General features: G+C 53.9%; 1 protein-coding gene across 2 annotated transcripts in view; it reads left to right on the forward strand.

Annotated features, from left to right (window-relative positions):
* The first annotated feature begins 1,264 nt into the window (after positions 1–1,264).
* SYNPO (synaptopodin) overlaps positions 1,265–20,314 on the forward strand; it is a 36,469-nt gene continuing 17,419 nt past the window's right edge. The window contains exon 1 of one of the 2 annotated variants that reach the window (XM_029218292.1): positions 1,265–1,661. In XM_029218292.1, the coding sequence (XP_029074125.1) occupies positions 1,265–1,661 (397 nt within the window). Of the gene's footprint in view, positions 1,662–7,347; positions 7,384–20,314 lie in introns of those variants that run through there. The other variant, XM_029218294.1, reaches the window with a different exon arrangement.

The raw sequence follows: 20,314 nt of genomic DNA on the forward strand, positions 1-20,314 counted from the left end.
CTCTCCATCTGCCTCCCCGCCCAGCCAATTCTTCCGCCCAAGTTTCTCTCCCATCTATCCCCTCTGCGCATCCCTATAGAAAGACTCCATCCTCTCTCTCCTGGATTGCCATCATTTTTAACATTTCTAAATAATCATACTGTTATTATTATTGTCCCTGTTGTCATTCACAGCTCTCCCCACCAGATCTGAAGGCTTCACAAGCCAGAGTACCATGTCTTCTTTAGTCCCACTGTAGCCCCAGTACATTTTACAGTGTCTAAAATGTAAACAGGAGCTCAAAAGTTTTTGGTGGAATGAAAGAATATTCAACATGTATTAAGTTATGTCTCAGAAACTGTCCTAAGTCCTCTGCATGCATTTTCTCACTTAGTCCTCATTGCAACACTATGATGGAAATATTACAATTCCCATTTTACAGATGGGGAAGCTGAAGTTCACAAAGGTCATGGGACTTGTTGCCCACCACACAGGTGGCAGAGGTGGGATTCTAGCTCAAAGCCTGGGCATGTAAGCACATCACTGCGCCCCATCCCTTGGTGCACAGCCTCCTCAGGGGGTCCTGGCCCCAGTCTTGCACCCTCTGCGCCACCATTGCTGTGATTCCTTGTGGCATATGTACCTTTGGTGACACATGAGAGAATTTTTTCTAGGAGGTGCCCAGATAAATATTTTTAAATAACTAGGTATTTATTTAATGTGTATTAAGGGGGAAAATGACTTAGCACAACATATTCGTGGTTTCTCTGCAATTATTGCTTAAGATAAGTCTAAAGTAATAGAAGTAAGTTATTTAAAGTTGATTTACGGAAAGATATTAAGCAAATAAAGTGTAAGTGGCATAAGGATATGGCAAAAATTGGGGCAAAAATTTGGGATGTCGAATGACTGAAGCTTGGGACTTTCCTATGGACACGTGAGACCTGTACCCCCAAACACCAGTCAGTTCAGTTCTCAGGGTTCCCCTAAAGTGGAGTCAGAGACTCAGCCTGGAACACGCAGAGAACCATCTCATGCACTGTTTCTTTTCTCCCTCTGCAGATAGATCATCTTGAAGGGGAGGCGTCACAGGCGAGAGACGGGTTAAGGAGGAGGGCTTGGGGGGCCATCACCCACCCAGTCCAGGAAGTCTAACAGTTGAACCCCATTCCAGCTCTGTGAGAAGGCCCCGAGAAGAGCAGAGACCAGGGCTTACTCGGGAGCCTCCAGTCCTGGCCTCAGCCCAGGCGCCAGCTTCTCTGTGTCCCTGAGGAGAGGCAGCACCATGCTGGGCCCTCACCTCCCAACCCCGCCCCTGGGGCCCAGCGAAGGCAAGTCCTCACCCTGCACATTTGGGCTTCCTGACGGGAGCTACAGGTGTCTGGCCTTGGAGGCCGAGGAGAGCGGCGGCGAGGAGGGCCTACAGGGAGAGGCGGGGCTCACGGACTTGGAGGAAAACGAAGTGGCCAGAAGGAGTGAGGACAATGCCTGCAGAGCCACCCAAGGGGCACCACAGCTTCCCAGACCCCGGGGCATCCAGTCACCCAGCTGCTCCAGGGAGGCACGAGGGGGTTCCCAGCATGACAAGAGAGCCAGCCAGGACTGGGACACGGTGAAGGCCCAGCAGGTGATGACAGCCAGCCTCAGCCCCAGCCCTGGGCCCAGGGTTGCCCAGAAACCAGGTAAGCTCATGGCCCTTTTCCCGTGGACTGCCAGAGTCATGGGGGACCCCACAGGTGCTTAACACAGGCACTCCCGACCATATTTTCCCATGGTACACAAGAGACCATCAGAGTCCCACGGGCCTGCCCAGATTAACAGCTGTGGAGAGACAGGGGAGGCTGTGCCATACGTGTCATTCCAGCTGTACCACATCTAAGTCCACTCTTTTCTCTGCCAAAGAGGGCACGTGAGAAGGCAGTGAGAGAAAGCCACGTTATCATGCTTGGTTAAAAAAAGCCCCTCACACACTCTTGTCTGCCCTTTTTTTTTTTGCGGTTCGCGGGCCTCTCACTGCTGTGGCCTCTCCCGTTGCGGAGCACAGGCTCCGGACGCGCAGGCTCAGCGGCCACGGCTCACGGGCCCAGCCGCTCCGCGGCACGTGGGATCCTCCCGGACCGGGGCACGAACCCGTGTCCCCTGGATCGGCAGGCGGACTCTCAACCACTGCGCCACCAGGGAAGCCCCTTGTCTGCCCTTTGATCATTCGTGGTAACAAATGACCTTAGAGTCTGAGCAACAGATGGGGCAGGACCACCTTGCTGAACATAGTAAGTGCCAACTACTTGCGGGTGCTGGGGATTCAGCACGGGGCGAAACAGATGTGGTCCCTGCCCTCATGGTGCTTTTGAGGTAGAGACTGAGCCTTTGATCTAAACCGACCTCCTAATTTTACAGGTGGGAAAACTGAGGCCCAGAGTGAGGAAGAGACTGCTCCAGGTCACTCGGCCTGTCGGTGGCTGAGCCGAGCCCACATTCCTCATCCAGGCCTTGGTTTCCCATCTGTTAGAGGCGACAGAGGCACTGTCACCTGGGCTGCAGTGATGACTCAGTGACATTGTGTAGGGGAGAGCTCGGTGTGCATGGCACAGGAGGAAGGAAGGAAGGGAGGAAGATCAATTTCCCACAGGCGGCAAGAGTCGGCAGAGCAGGGCGGGACAGGGAAACCCACACTGAATCACCTCCACCGCTGGGTCCATGGCAACGCTGAAGTGGGTCCAGATGGGGAGGACATGAGCCGGGCCATGCTCGCTCAGGTGGGAGCCGCTGCCAGCAGATCCCGGGGGCGCAGGGCGTGCGGGGGACACAGGCCTGGGAGGGCTTGTGCGTCAGGAAACTGAAGGAGCACTTCATTTCTGTGCAGGCGTCGCCGACACCCAGCCTGGCGTCTCACCAGCCTCCCACCCACTCCCTTTTCCGAAATAATTCTCTCCAGGCTCTGACCACCCCCCACGGGCACCATTCCCCATCCCCGTGGCCCCCAGGCTTGGGTCACACAGGGAGCCAGGCAGGAACAAGGAAGGGCCTTCAATGCATTTGGGGTAGGTAGGAGGAGGATCCCAGGGGGATCCAGCAGCCTTGAACTTGGAGACAGGTCTCCACACCAGAGTCGACACAAATCCAGGTCCCCTAGAGCTGGAAGCCTCAGGACATGTTCCCTTCCCTCTCACAGACCATGGCTGGGGGTCAGGAGACAGGGGTGCTTATTCTGGACCTGATGCAACTAGCCAAGGCCCCCAAAATCCCTTCCCAGTTTCTTCATCTGTGAAAATAAAATAAAAATATGAGCCCTACCTACCTCATAGAGCTATCGGGAGGTTGCAGGGTAATCTAGATAAGCATGTAAGGGATGTTGATGACAACTACAATGATCATCGTCAGGGCAACAATACAAGAGCTATTATTTGTTGAGCCCTCATGTGCCAAGTCCATTGTGCTAAGAGCTTTGCACATATCACTTCATTTAATCACATAACAATCCCCATGAGGGACACACTGTTACTATCTCCATTATACAGAAGAGAAGACTGAGGCTCAGAGAATATAAGTGACTTGTCCAAGACTCATGGCTAGCAAGCTGCAAAGCCATGATTCAATCACAATGTTTTGAATGTGGGGCTTTGCTCTTGGCTACCACTGTGCTCTGGATCTACACGGGCGAGTGTTGTCTGCTGACACCCTTGAGGGGAAGAGACCATATATGGAGAAACTACCAGTACCGACTCCTGTTGGCTTCTCACACAGAGCTGGCCCATTTCATGGTATCTCATTCTTGTTGATCTTTCAAGGCAGCTATTATTCTCCCCATTGTACAGGTGAGGCAACTGAGGCTCAGAGACTCACATTCCTTGCCCAAGGTCACAGTCAGCGCTGGAGCTGAGATCATGGTCTTGTTCTTCTTGCTCACAGTCTGGCTCATTCCTCTCTTTAACATCTAGCCAGATGGTTATCTAGTTCTGTCCTGAACATTTCTAGGGACAGAAGAGGTAGGAGTAACCTCAGGAGGATGGAGTGGGCAGGGGAGACTTCTCAGAAGTGGAGGCAGAAAGGAAGTTGGGTCTTGGGAGAGAGTAGAAACCCGGGTGGTCTTGGGTCAGAGCCTACACTGGCCTTTCTGCTCCCTTGAGAAAGGGAGAGGCCAGAGTCCCTTCTCTCTATGCGGAGATCTGGAGGGAAGGGGCCTGTGGCTGCCAGGTTATTAGCGGATTAGGGCGTCCTTTTAAAACTTCCTCCCATTGCTGCCAAAGGATTATAAGTATCTTCAGACAGTTACACCCATCCTTCCGCAATTACACCTGCCTCTCTTGAGTGCTCCCTGACGGTTTTAACTATGGGTCACGGCATCTTCTGCCTTGAGTATCCACCACTTGGGGTGGGTGGGTTTCAGTGACATTTTGCTCAGGCCTGAGTACAAGCTGAGCAGAAGAGAATGGGGTCCTTGGCAGGCTGGAGGGTCAGGGGATGCAAGGAGATGAGGTGGGCAGCAGCCTGCAGCTCAAGTTCCCTGCCGTCAGCTGCTGCCAACTTGAGAGAAGATACGTGGGAAGGAAAGTGTCCCATAGGGCTCCTCCTCAGCGCTGGTTAGTCCGTAGCTCACCAGGAGAGACCCACGCTGTGCTTCCCACAAAGTCGCAGCTGGTCATAACTGGCAGGGCTTACTGAGATCATTCTATAGATAATCTTGTGGAGATTCCTAAGTCCAGAGATGGCAAGTGAATTGTCCAAGGTCACACAGTAAGCTGGTGGCAAAGCTATAGCTGGAACCCAGGGTTTCTGCCCCTCAATTCAGCTGCCAGGCCCTGTGTTAAATGCTTTGCATGGGTTCTTTCTTTTCATCCTCTAAACAGCCCTCTGAAGTTCATAATTTTCTTATCTGTTTGACAGATGAGGAAACTAAGGCATAACAAGTTTAGGTGACTTGTCAAAGTATCAGGCCAGCGGGTGAAGGAGCTGAGATTTGAACCCTGGGAGGTCTGGCCCATGCTTTCAACCACCCTCTGTGCTGCCTTGTCTCCATGGAGACAAGGCAGCAGGCTGTGTTCTCCCACCCACCTGGGGCTGGGGAAAGGTTGTTCAGACTCTGAGGGATGGTGGACAAGCCATACCCCTTCCTCCTTGGAGACACTCAGGGAGACCTGGGATCCACTGCCCATCCAGCCCCTCCTCTGCCCCTGGCTTTGGGATTCCCACCTTCCCTCCTCTCCAGGCCATTGTTCTGGAGGTCCAGGTTATCTGGAGAATTTGGAGACCTTTCCAACTCTACTGGACACTGCTCCAAGCCTTTGGGGTGGAGATGGGGGTGTGGATCTGGGCTGTCAGAGGAGCCCTGCCCCGGCCATGTCTATCTTGCTGAGGCAGGGGAGTCAGCACCCATGATGAGAGCTGATCCCTGGGCCAAGGACAAGGCCCCTGCTCCTCAGGCCCGTGGAAAAGAGGGCAGACAGAAAGGCAAGGTGCTGCCCACTCTCCCTCCCCCCACCCCCCGACCACGGTGACTCTAATAGGGGTGATGGTGTAGGAGCAGGGCTCACAGGTTCTCATAGACCTCACACGTGTACCCACACATACTCGCTCACACTCCCTACAAACACATGTGTATGCACAATGATATCTACACACCATGTTCTTATGCAAATGCTCATGTGTATATATTCACAACTGCACACACATGCACACACATGCATGCTCTCAGACACCAACACACCCATGCATGGGGTAGACATTGGCACACACCCTCCCACAGATGCCCCCCTCATCCATGCATGCTTAACTTTCACATGTGGACACATGTGTCAGATTTGCATACATAGCAGTCCCACCTGAAAACATACAAGCATACATATTCCCTCCCTTAGATACAGGTTAAAAGCATGTTCCTTTCTCCATTTTCTTTTGCTCACACACCTACACTGTGCAATCTCTCTTGCATGCACACACTCTCTCCTACAGGCATATCCACTCTGCGCACCCACTGTCACATACCCACATACAGACCGAACCACTTTCTGTCCTTCCTTTCCCCCATCTCTTTCACTTTCATACCCACCCACACAGTAATCCTAGCCTCCCTCCCTCTCTCTCTCTCTCTCTCTTTCTCTCCCACACAGTTTGTTTCCTTGTTTCTCACAGGCTGGGCTATAGCACGTGTACTCACAGAGCAGGCCTGCCTGATGTCAATCCCCAGGACCCCTTCAGTGCCCACCTCCACCCCCCCACTGTCACCTGGGGCAGCCCCAGCACAGGAGCAGCCACCGGGTCAGAGGGATTCTCTGAAGCCATGAAGCCAAGCAGAGGGTCAGCAGCCAGGGAGGGTTCGTGCCTTCTGTCACCTGACCCCATGCACTCTGAGCCCACCCACTGGGGACAGGGGACGTCTCAAAACGAGGCCACTTGCACCTCTGCATTTCACAGAACCTTGGGTGAGTGGGCTTACATCAGCACATTTCTAACTTCCTCTAGCAGAAATCTAAACACAGAACCTTGATATAAAGGACACAAAAGTGGAACCATCCTGGTTAAAGGGGTGGGGTACTTGGAACCCAGGGAAACTTCGGTGAAAACCCAGGACAGCGTTTTTCCACGTGCTTTGTTGGGGGCGTGAAAGGTGCTTCTTATCAGCCCAGTTTCCAAGCCCATTGCTAGCCCCTCCACCACTGGGAGGGGGCACGTGATTGTGGAAATCTTGACTTTTCACAGCCTCCCCACTAGATTCTGATGCACATGACCCTTGCCATGGGGGCTCTGAACGTCACTGCCCTTGTTGTTGCTGGCCCACTAGTTAAGACAGTGGATGGCCCCAGACTGCCTGGGAGGTGACAACCTTCCTCAGCCTCTATGTGCCAAGGCCTACTTAGGCAGTCCTACCTGCCTAAGTCCTAGACAGTTATTCTAGTTACTGGGGCTGAGAAGGGAGAGGACGGGCCTAAGAGGGTACTGCATCTGGGTCTGAAAGGAAACGGGCTGGGGAGATGGGAGGTGGTGTCAGTTATGGGGACTCACAAAGACAGACTTAAAATGGGGTTAGTGGGAAGGATAGAGAAAAGAGGGGGGCATGAAATAGATGGGAGAGACATGAAGAAACTGAGTGAAATAGAAAGCAGAAGGATTCAGGGACCCATCGAGAGACACAAAAACTGAGGAGGAAACAGAGAGACAGACAATCAAGCAGCAGAGACTGAGGCCAGGGAGAGGAAAGAGGCAGAGAGAGGGGACCCGAGGGGAGATGGGAGGCCTAGCCCGCGGAGGAGGGAGTCGCACCTCCGAGGGCTGGGCGGGGCGGGCGGGAAGGGCGGCGCTAGGGCCCCGGGGAGCGAGCGGCAGGAACGTGGGTCGCCAGCCCGCCCAGCCCTCCCGGCTCCCGGTCCCGGAGCAGCCTGCTAGGCGGTGGAGTGGGCTGTGGCGGAGGTTAGGAGGGGGCGCCAGGCGCGGGCGGGGGGGGGGGTCGGCGGGGGTCTCGATCGGGGCGGGGCGCGCTGACGGACGTGGCCAGGTGCGCGGAGGTGGTGGCGCCGGTGAGCTCGGGGACCGCGCGGTGAGGCTGGAGGTGAGTGAGGGGCGCCGGCCGGGCAGGGGTGCCGGTGCCGAGCGAGCCTCGCCCCTTCCCACCTGTGCCGGTCTAGGCGCCGCCCATGTGGAGGTGGCACGTCTGGGCTCCAGTCCCCACACACAGGGTGACCTTGGCTGAGTCGCTGCTACACTCTGGGCCTCAGTTTCCCCACCTGTACGGTGGGGTGGAGGCGGGGACCTGGGGAAATCTCGAAGCTCCGCGGCAGCTCAGCAGCACGCCCCGAAGCCGGGCTGCGTGGGAGCTCCAGCCCTCGAGCCCCAGCCCGCAAGCAGATCGCGGCCGGGGCAGCCGCGGGCTGGCGGGTGGGCGACAGCCGGAGGTCTGCGCCCCCCGGCCCGCTCTGGGGAAGGGGGAAACGGCTTGACTCCGGGAAGTGGCGGGTTGGGTTCTGCCGGGGGTTGACCAACATGGGCGCCTGTGGGGCAGCGGGAACGGCGTGTGCTGGGCCCGGGCCCTCACCCCTTACCGCGGGCGGGGCGCCCGGGTCCGGCTGTGCGGGCGAGGCACGCAGGACGCGGAACCCGCAGACCGCGGGGAACACCGGCGCGAGCCCCACCTGGGGAAATCGAGGCCTTTCCTGAGTGCCTATGGGGGAGAGGGGGACCTGTCCTAAGGACTCTACACCGCATTCTCACAGTTTGCCCAGTCTGCCAAGGTGAGCGCGGAGGCCCTAGAGGTGAAGGGCGGGGCTCCTATCTAACCACTACACCGTGGAATCAGGGGGCTCCATCCAGAGCCCGGACAGGACCTTTCTGAGAACTCGGGAGAAAAGGTCTCCCTCCTCCCCACCTCCACCCCAAGTTATAGGCTAACTCTGGATGGGGACAGGACCTCCCGTGTTCCATGCCTGGGTTGTTCACAGGGACAAGAGCCAGTGGGGAAGCAGCACGCGCCCCAGTCCCCGTCCTACCCTGAGTGGCAGGTGACACTGGAGTAAACCACCTTGCTCTGTGATCTTGGGGCAAGCCTCCTGCCCTCTCTGGCTCCCAGTGAGAGGGTGGGCGGGTGGCCCCTGAGGGGCTAACTGCATTGGAGACAGCAGCACTGGTAGTGGCTGTAGTGGCAGTCGGAGGTTGTCCCAGCCCTGTCATGTTGCACGATTAGGATGAGATAGGATGCTGCTCAGAGGGACCAGGGTATGCTGGGGTAGGGGGCTGGGAGCCTTGCTGATGCCAGCCTGACTGTCACCACCCCCGGGCCTGGCCCCCACCCTGTGTTGGGGGACAGCACCACAAACAAACTGATGTCCTCCTCCCAGTGCTTTGCTGTGTTATCTCAGGCGGTGGAATGGGACCTCAAGGGAGGTGAAAATACTTTGTTTGCTTGGGAGGTGGGGGAACACCTGCCTCCGTCTCCCTGTGGGATCTTGGGTTGGTTCCTCTTCCTCTCTCTCCTATCTGTACAACGAGGGGAACGGACTAGGATCATTCTGGTTTGATATTCAGAGAACTTCCCAAAAGCAAACTGTTCGCTGCTATGCTACCTTGGCTCCCCATCGCCACTTTGCAGGCCTTGAAACGGCTCGCCCCCCTCCCCACCCCCAGACTAGTACCTAAATTAAACTGTGGTTGGAATCAGCATTTACATTATTAAAATAAGGCCTTTTAACTCCTTCCCTCCCTTGTTATCTGTTGCCTTTCCTCTAAGGTAAAAAAAATAATAATAAAGCAAAAAGAAAAAAATCCTGTGGCATTCGGGGCCTGGTTCCCAACTGATCCCTAGCCTCTGCAGTCAGCACTTTATCTAATCTCCCCATTTTAGAGTTGGGGAGACTGAGGCCGGGGAGGGGAAGAGATTTGCTCAGGGTGGTTCTGTGAGGAGAAGGCAGCAGAGCCCCCTTTCCTTGGGACAGAGCAGCTCCTTGACGAGCAGGAGGGGCCAGTGTGGCAGAGGAGCACCTGGAGAGATGGGAGAAGCACAGGAGGAACCTTTTCTCCATCTCCTCTCTACCCCTAGTCGTGCTCTATCTCCCTGGATGACACGTGTCTCCCTGAGCCCACTGCACAGCCCTGGGCGCTGGGATGGGCAGGGGTCATCACACTTTCTCCACCGGCCAGGGCTGCTATCCCACAAGGCTGAACACACCTCCAGGCCTAGGGGCCCAGCCTGGGAGGCACCTTTTCCTTCAGGGCAGCTCCCAGGCTTCCAGACATGAGCTCATCGGAGATGCTGATGCCAGGAAGGGAGGGACAGAGGGGGAAGCAGGCTGGGCTGCCCAGAATGGGGCACCAAAGGCCCCTGGGGCAGTGGAGGGACGCTGTTGTCAAGGACTGGCAGGCTCTGGCCCCACAGTAGTGTGAAGGCAGGGACAAGATAGGCCAACAGAGGGTCAACTGGGGTGGGGATGGGGACAGGCCAAGTGCTCTGGGCCATAGTGCAGAGTTGCAGGTGCTAGACCGACCTCTGCCACTTGCTTGCTGTATGACCTTGGGTGAATCCCTTGCCCTCTATGGACCTCAGTGTCCCTGTCTAGCAATGGGGTGCGTGGATCCTTAGGCACTGGGGTTACAATAGTGAACAAGATAGACTGGTCCCTGCCCTCAAGATTGCTCTTTAATTGGGGAAATAGCCAAGAAAAAGGGAAGCAAAGAAATCAGCAAGATAGTTTCAGATAGATAAAAGTAGCATGAAAAACAAAAAGCCACATTGCTAAGATGAAGAGCACTTAGAGGGGTTCTTTGTCTTGGTGGTTAGGGAAGGCCTCTCTCTGGAGGTGACATTGGATCAACACCCTGAATGTTATTTGAAGGTGTGGTCATGGCTGCCTTTGTGGAGTTGGCATGTCCAGAACTTGGGTCTAGAAGAATGGGAGGGATTTGGTGGGGAGAAAGGGTGTTTCAGAGGCTGGTGAAAGGTCTAAACTAAGAGCTGGGGGAAGGAAGTGGGGTGGGCATTGGCTGTAGGTTATGAAAATACCTTCATTCCTCAGGGCTTCAGGCTGTCCACCCAAAGGAACCCAGGCCTGTGATCTGGCCACAGGGGCAGCTGGGCTCTACCAGGCCTGTGTGTGTGTGTGTGTGTGTGTGTGTGTGTGTGTGTGAACTCAGAGTCCTTTGTGAACTGTCCCTGGACACTGTGGCTCAATTGCTACCCAGTGTGGCCAGAGGAGAAGTCAATGTGGGGACAGCCTCCAGGCCCTGTAATTCCAGAGGCTCACAAAAGCCCTCTCTCTCCGAAATGAAATCTTTACCAACTGGCCACTGCCTGAAATTCCATCATCCTAGCTTCAACTTTTCCACTCAGTGAGGCGGTATAGTATAGTGCTGTGTTGACCCTACCCTACCCTACCCTTCTCTGTCCAGCCTCCCAGGGCTGCTGCAGGTGACGCAAAATTCGGTCTACTCCTGTGCTAGCTGTTTCCTGCGTGTCTAATACACAGATCCTGTGGTTGGACCCCTGGATTCTCTCCCCAGCTTGCTAGGAGATCTTGAGTGTGTTATATAACCTCTCTAGGCTTTTGTTTCCTCATCTATAAAATAGAAACAATAACAGACCCTACCTTGTACTGTTGTTCTGAAAATTAAATGAGATGATAAAAATAACTATTACCTATTAAATAGAATTATAATGTTTTGATCTCTGTTAAAATAGCAAGCCCTGGAGAAGAGGGACACTCGCTGAAGACTCATATCTCAGTATATGTTACTTTTTGACGTTTAGCCAGGAACAGGTTTGATAGTGGGAGGATGGGCACAGTATGGTGGAAAAGGGCCTGGATCGAGCTTCAGGAATGGATACTTGAACCTCCAGCCTTAGCCAACAAGCTGGTGGTCTTGGACAAATCATTTGCTTCCTCTGGGGCTCAGACTTTGGTTCTGAGCTACTATGAAATGGACTAAGAAGGATATAAGGGGATCGTGAGTGTGAAAGAGCTCGACAGACGCGAAAGCCACTGGGCTGGCAGGAAGGGTGGTCAGCAGGGTGGGTCAGGAAGGGGCAGGCTGGATGAGCCTCAGAGACAGGAGAGTGGGCTGACGTGAGACTCTTGCATGTAATCCTCTGGAATAAAATCTTTTGGAGACGAAGAGTGTTCGATAGGTAAAAGCCAAAGTTCTTGAAAAATGGTTAACATTTATGGTAACTTACTATGTGCCAGGGTGTTTTAAGTTCTTTACATGTCACCAACTCTATGAAGTCAGTCCTGTTATTATCAACATTTTACAGATGGGAAACTGAGGCACAGAGAGGTTAAGTGAGCTTCCCAAGGTCACACAGTGGTAACTGGCCAGGTTCAAACCTAGGCAGTCTGGCCTCAAAGCCCATGAGCTTAACTCCTGCACAACATGCTCTCTCCTGCCTTAGGTGGAGCGCCAGAGGCTCAGAGGGGCCAAGCCACGTGCTTAATAACACGCCTCTTTGCCCTTTGATCCTCATCATCTCTGCCCCTCAGGTGCTGGAAGGGGGAGCCTCACTGGGTCTGGGGCCTGGGGTTCTGAGGTTGACCCTTGAGCCAGCTCAGCCTCTTATCTTCTCCCCTCATCCCCTGGGAGTAGGTCAGGGAGGATCATGTGTGCCCTGGGAATGCTGTGGGCAAAGGAGGCTCTGCCAGGGCCTGACAAGTGAGCGTCATTAGTGTCGTGAAGCTTGAGTGGATCCCAAGAGCCTGAGCTGTAATAAACTGTCATGGAGTCTGGCATGACTCTCTTCACTGTACGGACGGGGTAAACTGAGGTCAGAGAGTCCAGGGACAGGCCCAAGCCCACACAGGCTCCCTGAGTCTCCGGTACTGCCTTCTGGGCTGCTTAGGACTTGTGGGTTTCGTGACGATATGGGACTTGGGGACCCTCCCACCAATCTCCAAGGTGGCCCCTGGTCTCAGCCAGGACATGATTCCTAATATGTACCCTTTAGGAGAGCACATGAAGTTGGGGGATGGGGAGGGTGCTGATTAAAAAATAGACCGTCACGCGCATGCGGAACAGGCCTGCCACCACCCAGCTTGAGCCAGTTGGCTCCCCTATGCCCAGCTGCCAGGCCCCACTCAGGGCTCCTGCTGGGGGCCCCGCCCACCCCAACCCTGGCTCTGGGCCTGAGGCTGGATGCTCCCAGCCACCTCTTCTCCTCTCCTCCTCCACCCCTGCCCCGCCTCCAGCCAGATGGTGCCCTCACTCAGTCTGGGTGGGCCTGTTGGCTTTAAGCTGTGCCACGGGGGTTCTGGTGTCACCACACACTGGCTGTGTGGCCTTGAATAAGGCCCTTTGCCTCTCTGGGCCTCAAACATGGATGAGTAAAGCTACCAGTTAAAGCTCTTTCTAGCTTTCAGAGCCTTTCCCAGATTCTACCTCTCATTTAGACCCGACAAACAGCGCTCCCCATTCAGAGAGGTATTATGACCTATGAAGGCCACTCAGCTGGAGCGTAGCAGAGCAGAGGAATAGACCCACATAATCTTGCAAGTCCTGGTCCTTTACAACTTCTCCAGGGTGAGCGAGGTCACTGGGAAACATGGAGGTAGATGTCAGCGCTGGTTTTATTCATTTATTCCCTCATTTGGTCAAGAAATGTTTATTGAGCCCAGCTATGGCCTAGGCACGGGGGCAGGAACATAGCAGAGAAATGACAGCCAAGGTCCCTGCCCTGCGGGACCTCCTTACCATGGGGCAGGGCAGACTGACACTAAAACAAATGACGATGGAATTACAAATCTCATGAGAGTTTGGACGAGAGGTAGAGGGTGCTGTGGTAGAGGAATGTGACGTCCCAGGATAGGCACACCCTCCCTGAGACCTGTAAACATACCTGAAGGAGGAGAAGTATGGCCAGAAAGGGACAACTGAGGGGTATGGGAGGAAAGGGTTCTAGGCAAAAGCAGCAGCCAGTGCAAAGGCCCTGAGGTGCGAAGTGCTTGGTTCCTGTCTGAGCACTTGAAGGAAGGCCAGCGTGCCTGGCGTGTAGGGAGGGCAAACACCATGAGGGGAGCTGCAGCCTGGCGTGGAGGGGCAGTGGGGCTAGTCATGCAGGGCCTGGAGCCTCCAAAGGGGTTTGAGGCCAAGCCTAGGAAGGAGGAGCTGTTCCTAGTGTCGGTCTTAGAGGCTGATCTTGCCTCCTTTCTTTTCTGCTTTCCTTCCGATGCCCATCCTGGTAGTGCAGTGGGCCCCGCCCCCCCCCCCCCTCCCGTGCACTCCCCCAGCCACTTCTCAGTATGACTGAATGCAGACTGCTCAGACCTCATCTTCCCCTATCTGGATCTTGTTTGCATTTTAATAGCCCCCTGTTTCATCCTGCCTTCCAGGAGGGTACCAGCCCCTTGGGCCTCAAATGCAAACTGATGAGGGCATGATTTTGAGCAAGGGGCTGCAGTCACTTCAGCTGAGCGCCTCTGTTCCAGTGGATTCTTATTTCCTCTTATGCCTTGTGGGAGCCTGTAGACCCCAGGAGGTTCAGCTTTTGACTGAATGAAGGCCCGCCCCCCGGACCGACTCCTGCTGCCTGAAACTGCTGTCTGTCCCCTGTCCCACTCCAGCCACCTCCATTCAACCCCAGAGGCCCTCTAGGACCAAGCCCCAGGAGGATTCAGGAGGCCTGTGTTCTGAGCCTAGCTCTGCTGTATGCTTTCGGGCACATCCATTTTCCTTTCTGGGCCTCGGTTTCTCCATCTAGTTTATAGGGAAATACTCTAGTTTTTCTGTACTCATGGTATGGCAATCATGTATGCGATATCAGCGTCACCCAGAAGCTTCTTAGAAATGCAGACTCTGAGGCCGCACCCCAGACCTCCTGAATCAGAATCTGCAATTTAACAACAACCCTGAGTAACTACTACGTACATTAAAGTATGAGAAGCGCTAAGTCAGTCATTTTTCAACTTAAAAAAAATTTTTAAATTAAAAGCTATAGAATCTTCTTCTCTCTCTGAAGTCTTACAGATGAAAACACATTAAGAGGAGAACCGCCCACTCTGTTCATCACATGACTGGGGGTGGGGATCGTGGGGTATGGGCTAGGGACATGGGCTTTATTGGGATGGGCAGCAGAAGGGAGGAGGAAAAGAAACAGCCCCAGTGGGTGAGAGTGGGTGGGGCCCCGTCTCCTCAGGCCTCTCCTGACCAGGTGCCCCCAGGAGCCCTTTCAGCTCAGACCTCCAGGGTCCTCAGTTTGATGGGTTTGGAAAGGTGGGCTTGAAGAAAGGGCGTCTGATGGGCCACAGTCTAGCGATGCCTTTTCCTGCTTGTCCCCATCTTGGTGTCCTCCTCTCTTCCCTGAGAAATCCCCGAAAGGGTAGCTGGTGCTATTCTTAGCATGACAGGATGGCGAGCAGAGAATGTGCTAGTGCATTATTTATGCTCTGTGTCAACAGGATTGCACTCAGGTCTCCCAGAACACGGCCCTCCCCAGTGGCCTTCATCAGTGTCTTCCCAGGACCCGTGACCCATCCCTCTGGCCCCGAGCATCTCTACTCTGTGCATCCAGCCCCCACGCTGGGAAATGGGTCATGAAAGACAATGATGAGCTGGGATCAGGAAGAAGTTCGAGACGATATCTCACTTCTCACCCATTCGGGTGCATATTAATCAAGCATACGACACGTGGTAGGTGTGGGTGCCCTGATGACCGCTGTGTGGGTTCCTGCCTCCCAGGAGCTCACACTTTAGCCTGCAAGTTAGTGGTGCTCCAGCATTGCAGAAGCGTGTGTGCCAGGCGAGATGCTGGGTACTTCGCACAAAAGACCTTATCCTCACAATCACCCTGAAGGATAGGAATTAGGAGACCCCTTCGCAGAGGAGGAAACTGAGGCTTAGCATATACAAGGTAGTGATCTGCTCAGGTGGGATCTGGACTCAGGTTGGCTGGAACAGAAACACCATTCCAGATCAAACGGTAGCATGGAGCATTAGGGCTTTGGGAACCCCCTGCCCTACCCAGTGAGAAGGGCATTTCAGCTGGAAGGAAATTAACCGGCTGAGGTTGTCCCATTGTCGGTGAACCCCAAGTGACTGGAAAAGTCAGTGCACCTGGAGTGGAAGGACTGTGTTTGCTGTGTACACAATGCCCACTGTGGGCTGGGAGGCAAAACGTGACAAGGCCCCGAGGTGGCACATCTAACGAAGCTGGCCCAAGGACTCTGGCTGGGAGCCAAAGACCTGTGTTCTGTGAGATTCTGGCCAGGCCCCTTGACCTTTCTCTGCCTCAGTTTTCTAGTCTTTAAAATAGCATCACAATCCCTGCTCTACTTCTTTCTCTGACGGATGTGAAGCTGCTAGGAAAACTATAAAAGTGTGTGCGTGTTCAAGGATGGTGTATGATCACTACATATAATTACTTATGTAAATATATTTTCTCAAACTTACTTTTTGTTGACGTGGGTCTATCTGCCAGACTATGTTCCAAGCATTTCCCTATATGTTCATTTAATTATAAACACATTTATAAAATCATGAGCTCTAAAGCCCACTGGGTCCCCAACCTAGCTGTGCTTCAGAACCCCTCAGGGAGACTGTTAACGTGCATATTCTGTGGTCCCGGGTCTGGGGCGGAGCCCAGGAATCAACATGTTGGACACACTCCCTGAGAAATTCTGCCGCACCCACAGGTTTCCGATCTGGGCCAGAGAAGGGACAGGACTTGCCTGAGGCCTCGCGATGTGTTGGAGACCAGGTTGCGACTGAAACCCAGGCCTGAAGCTCGCAGTCTGGCCTTTTCCTTCTACTTGTCAGCTGCCCCCTGAGCTCCCTAAAGGCATGAAGCCAGGGATGCTGATGGCTGTGATGAGCGATGATGCCAGTAGCGGCTGATCCTGTTTACGGTGCTGTGCTAGGCATTTTACATGGCTTTTCTATTTAACTGCAGTAGGGGTAGAAAAGGGGGCATTCTCCACAGCAACATGCTCCCTTGGGACATTTGAGCAGCAGGGGGCCGATTTTAATGTAGCCCTGGAAATGGGAAACCATGACTGAGGTGCTGAGATATGGAGAAGTGAATTTGAAACCACGCCATCGGGGCACTTGCCCGCCAGGCAAGGGTGGTCTGGTAACTCAGAGACAGGGCAGGCTGGCAGGAGGGAGACACACATGTCCGCTCATAAGGTGTGTACCCGCCGCACGTACACCTGCGTCAGTGTGCCACCTGAGTACCTGTGTGTCTCCACATGCATACCGACGGGTGCTATGTGTGCACACACCCCTCTATGGGTGCACACGCAAAGAGCACCTTTGTGTGTGGGTGTGTGTGCAGAGGAAGACATACTATTGCTGGCTAGGCTCTCCCCAGCATTAGGGAGCTGTCCAGAATGTGTGTGTTGCAGGGTGTGTGTGTGCGTGTGTGCGCACAAGCACAAATGGTTGCAATGCAGGGGGATCCCTGAGACCCTGCAGGCCACTAGAAAGACCACTAGAGAAGCTGGTTTCCTTATTCACGTCCCACCTCCACATTACGTGCACCATCCTCAACCTGCCAGGTGCGAGCCTGCCTAGGGACCTTAGCACTAGCTGTTCCCTCTGCCTGGTCTTTCCTCCCCTAGAAATGCACAAGCCTCACTCCCTCACCTTCTTCACTTCTTCACTCTGATGTGACTTCTCAGTGATGCCTCCTTTGATTACCTTATTCACCTTTGCACACCACTCCCCACCCTGTGCAGTCTGTATATCTCCCACCCCTGCTTTATTTTTCTCTATAGAATTTATTATAGAATAGAATAAGATTATAGATATATAATATAATGAGGTTATAGAAATAGTCTTATTTTTTGGCTCCCGTGCTAGAATGCAAGCAGGGCTTTATCTGTTTCTCTTCATGGCTGTGAACAGTGCCTGGCCCTTAGTTGGTGTGCAATAAACATCAGTTGAGTGAATGAGTTCATACACCGCCTATACTTGTTTTCTTTAAATTGTCTAACTTTTGTTGCTGAAATATCCACTTTTACCTCTCCCTAAGCAGTAATATACCTTTGATGGATTTATTATCTTCCTTTTCTAATACACATGTGAAATTCACATAACTAGTAAGATGTTATTAAGTATCAGGGTACCACTTAAATCCTTTTGCTCCCACTAGAGGTGTGGGGGTACCACACTCTAGGAATCACTGGTCCAGGCCAATCCCTTCTCTGAAACAAACACATGGACAAACTGAATCCCAAGGAGGGTCAGGAACTAGTCCAGCATCTCACCCATATTGTGACAGAACAGACTGGAACTAAATTCCCTGACCTCTAGCCTGCTTTCCTTTTGCAGTTTGAGGGACAAGGGGACGGTTCAGCCTCTCCTCTGGCTGGAGACTCCTTCAGCTGGAGGGGAGCCACACATGCCTGGTAACCGGCGAATGGCATGAGGGGATGGCAGGGTCGGTAGCCTCCTGCCCGCTCAGGACCACAGCACCCTCCTGGCTGCAGGACTGCGTACTGAGTGGTGGGAGCCTCGGCCATACCTTCCCTCCCAGGAGTCTTGGGTCTGGGGCCATCCAAGGGGGCCTGGGTGCTCACATCCAGTAAGAGGCAGACCTGGTATTCAAACCTGGTTCTCTCCTGCTACAGCACAGTTAGCTAGAGGTTGACACTGGGGTTCCCTTGCTGAGAGGATGCTGGAGGGGGAGGGGAAGGTTGGGCTGTGCCTGACTATGAGCAGAAGAGGGAGACCAGCCCCAGAGAGGGCTGGAGAAGGGAGGGAGACAGACAGCGCCCTAGCCTGGTACAGTTATACAAAGGTAGGTTTGTGCAAAAGGCTGAAGTTAAATCCCCCTCAGGTGTGCACAATGTTTTATGCTATAGAAATTGTGCATCTCATTTGCTCAGCAGTGACTCTGCAAAGCAGCTATAATCATCCCTGGTTTACTGATGAGGAAGTTGAGACTCAGAGGTGAGGTGACTTACTAAAGGTAGCCCGCACAGGATGCTTTGTTGAGCAGGACGTGGGAAGGGAACAGGCTGCACCTCTGGCTGGATTTGGTAAAGGAGGGCTGTCTGGGGGAGGACAGACAGGCTGAATAGATATGGGAGTAAGAGGCAGGAGTGGAGGGGGTAGACCACTCACTGGCCAAACTACCTTCGCGAATCATAAAACCTTTCTGAGCCTCAGTTTCCTCATCTGTAAAATGGGTATGACAGTACTTCCAGTTCACAGCTTGCAAAGATAAATCAAAACATAATGAAATAATGATAATAATGCCTGGAACATAAGAAGCGCTCAGTAAACAACAACCTGAGTAGTAAAAGTGAAGGGCGCCCAGCCTCTGGCAAGTTTGCCCTCGGAGGTCACCTGCCACAACCGAAAGATTCTCAGCACCTTTCCCAGCACCTTCTTCAGCAGATATGAGTGACCCTGAGAACAAAAGAGGGTTGACAGGCCTGGGGGAGCGGTGAGGGGCTGCGGGCCTGGCAGTGAGGATGCCTCAGGGAGAAGCAGCAGCGTCCCCATCCCCGCCCCAGCCCAGGATGGGGCTCTGCTCTACAGGGTGGGGAGGCGAGCTGGGACTGAAGCGTGCTGGGGCCGTCATTATCATTCCTCCAGCATTTTTTCTCCCCGTTATTTATTTTTCTGTGAGGAAGGAATGTGGGGAATTTACCACAGGGCGCTGGCCTTGCTTTGGGCAGTGCAGCGGCCTCTTCTATGAGAGGGAAGCAGCAGAGACAGATGGCTGGGGAGGTGGAGGCGGAGGAGGGTCCCGGCTGAATCTGTGGCCCCGGTGGGGCAGTTATGTAACCCACCCGGAGGCCCAGGGCAGATACCACGGTGCTTCTGAGCTCTAGGCATGTGCCTTCCCATGTACATAGCTCCCTTGGAACTCTACCTGGACCACCCCAGTCACCCTTAGCCTCTGGGCAAGCCCAGTGGTGGACGTGTTCCTCTGTCAGAGGTGCCTTCCTCTCCAGCTGTCTTGACTGGAGGTGTGAGTGGAGGGGGGTAGAGGATGGGCTGGGGACCACCTTGAGCCTTCCAGCCTCCACTGGGCTGTCCCATTGCTTGAAATACTTCCACATCTCCATCTTTCAAGACCTAGGGCATATGCCGCCTCCTCCAGGAAGACTTCCCAGATTTCTTCATCCTCGTTCATCTATCTCTTAAGCTCTATATTCTCCTGGCACTCAATGGAATATTCTGCCTCTTGGATCTAACACTGCCATTTGAGGTTTCATCTCCCTCTTCACCCAAAGGCTTGTTCCTACCTCCCTCCTTCCTCTCTCCCCTTCCTCGAGGAACCACCCTCTAGATCTCTGACCTAGAATCTCCATGACTCTGGGATCTAGACACATCGAGAATTTGTCTCCTGGGGTGAATGGTGGAGTAAAATGTGAAGGTAGATTTGGACTGTGGGAGCGCTCATCCTTCAGTCATTTGTTTAGTCAACACTTAGTGAACCCCCCCTGGGTGACGGCCTCTGCTGAGTCTGGGGAATTTAGAGAGAATGGGACCAACTCCAGCCCCAGGCTGCCCCGGGGCCAAGAGGAAGGGCTGTATCTTTGTCGAGGGCCTTGGGCTGGGTGCTGGGGACCCTGAGATAGACTAGGCTCAGCACTGCTCCTGGCAGAGGCATAGTTTAGGGGAAATTCTCTCTCTCCCGCCCTGGCTCGCCACCTTTACATCTCCTGGATTAAGTGTTTTCTCTGGAAGGGTAGGGTGTGGTAGTCCTTTCTGTACTCTCAAGGCTCCCAGGGCTGGGATGATGGAGGCTGATGCAGCAGGAGAGGGCTTGGGGGTGGCGGGGAATGCCTGGCTTACCATAGCTGGACTGGGGGAGGTGGGAGCCTGGGTCTGAACTTGGCTCCCTGTGAACCAGCCCTTTCCAGTTTGCTGTGCACCTGGAACTGAACCTGCCTCTCTCTGGGTCACCATTTCC

This window comes from Monodon monoceros, unplaced genomic scaffold (genome assembly GCF_005190385.1).
Source record: "Monodon monoceros isolate NGI ecotype Baffin Bay Population unplaced genomic scaffold, NGI_Narwhal_1 Super_Scaffold_12, whole genome shotgun sequence".
Classification (NCBI taxonomy): Eukaryota; Metazoa; Chordata; class Mammalia; order Artiodactyla; family Monodontidae; genus Monodon; species Monodon monoceros.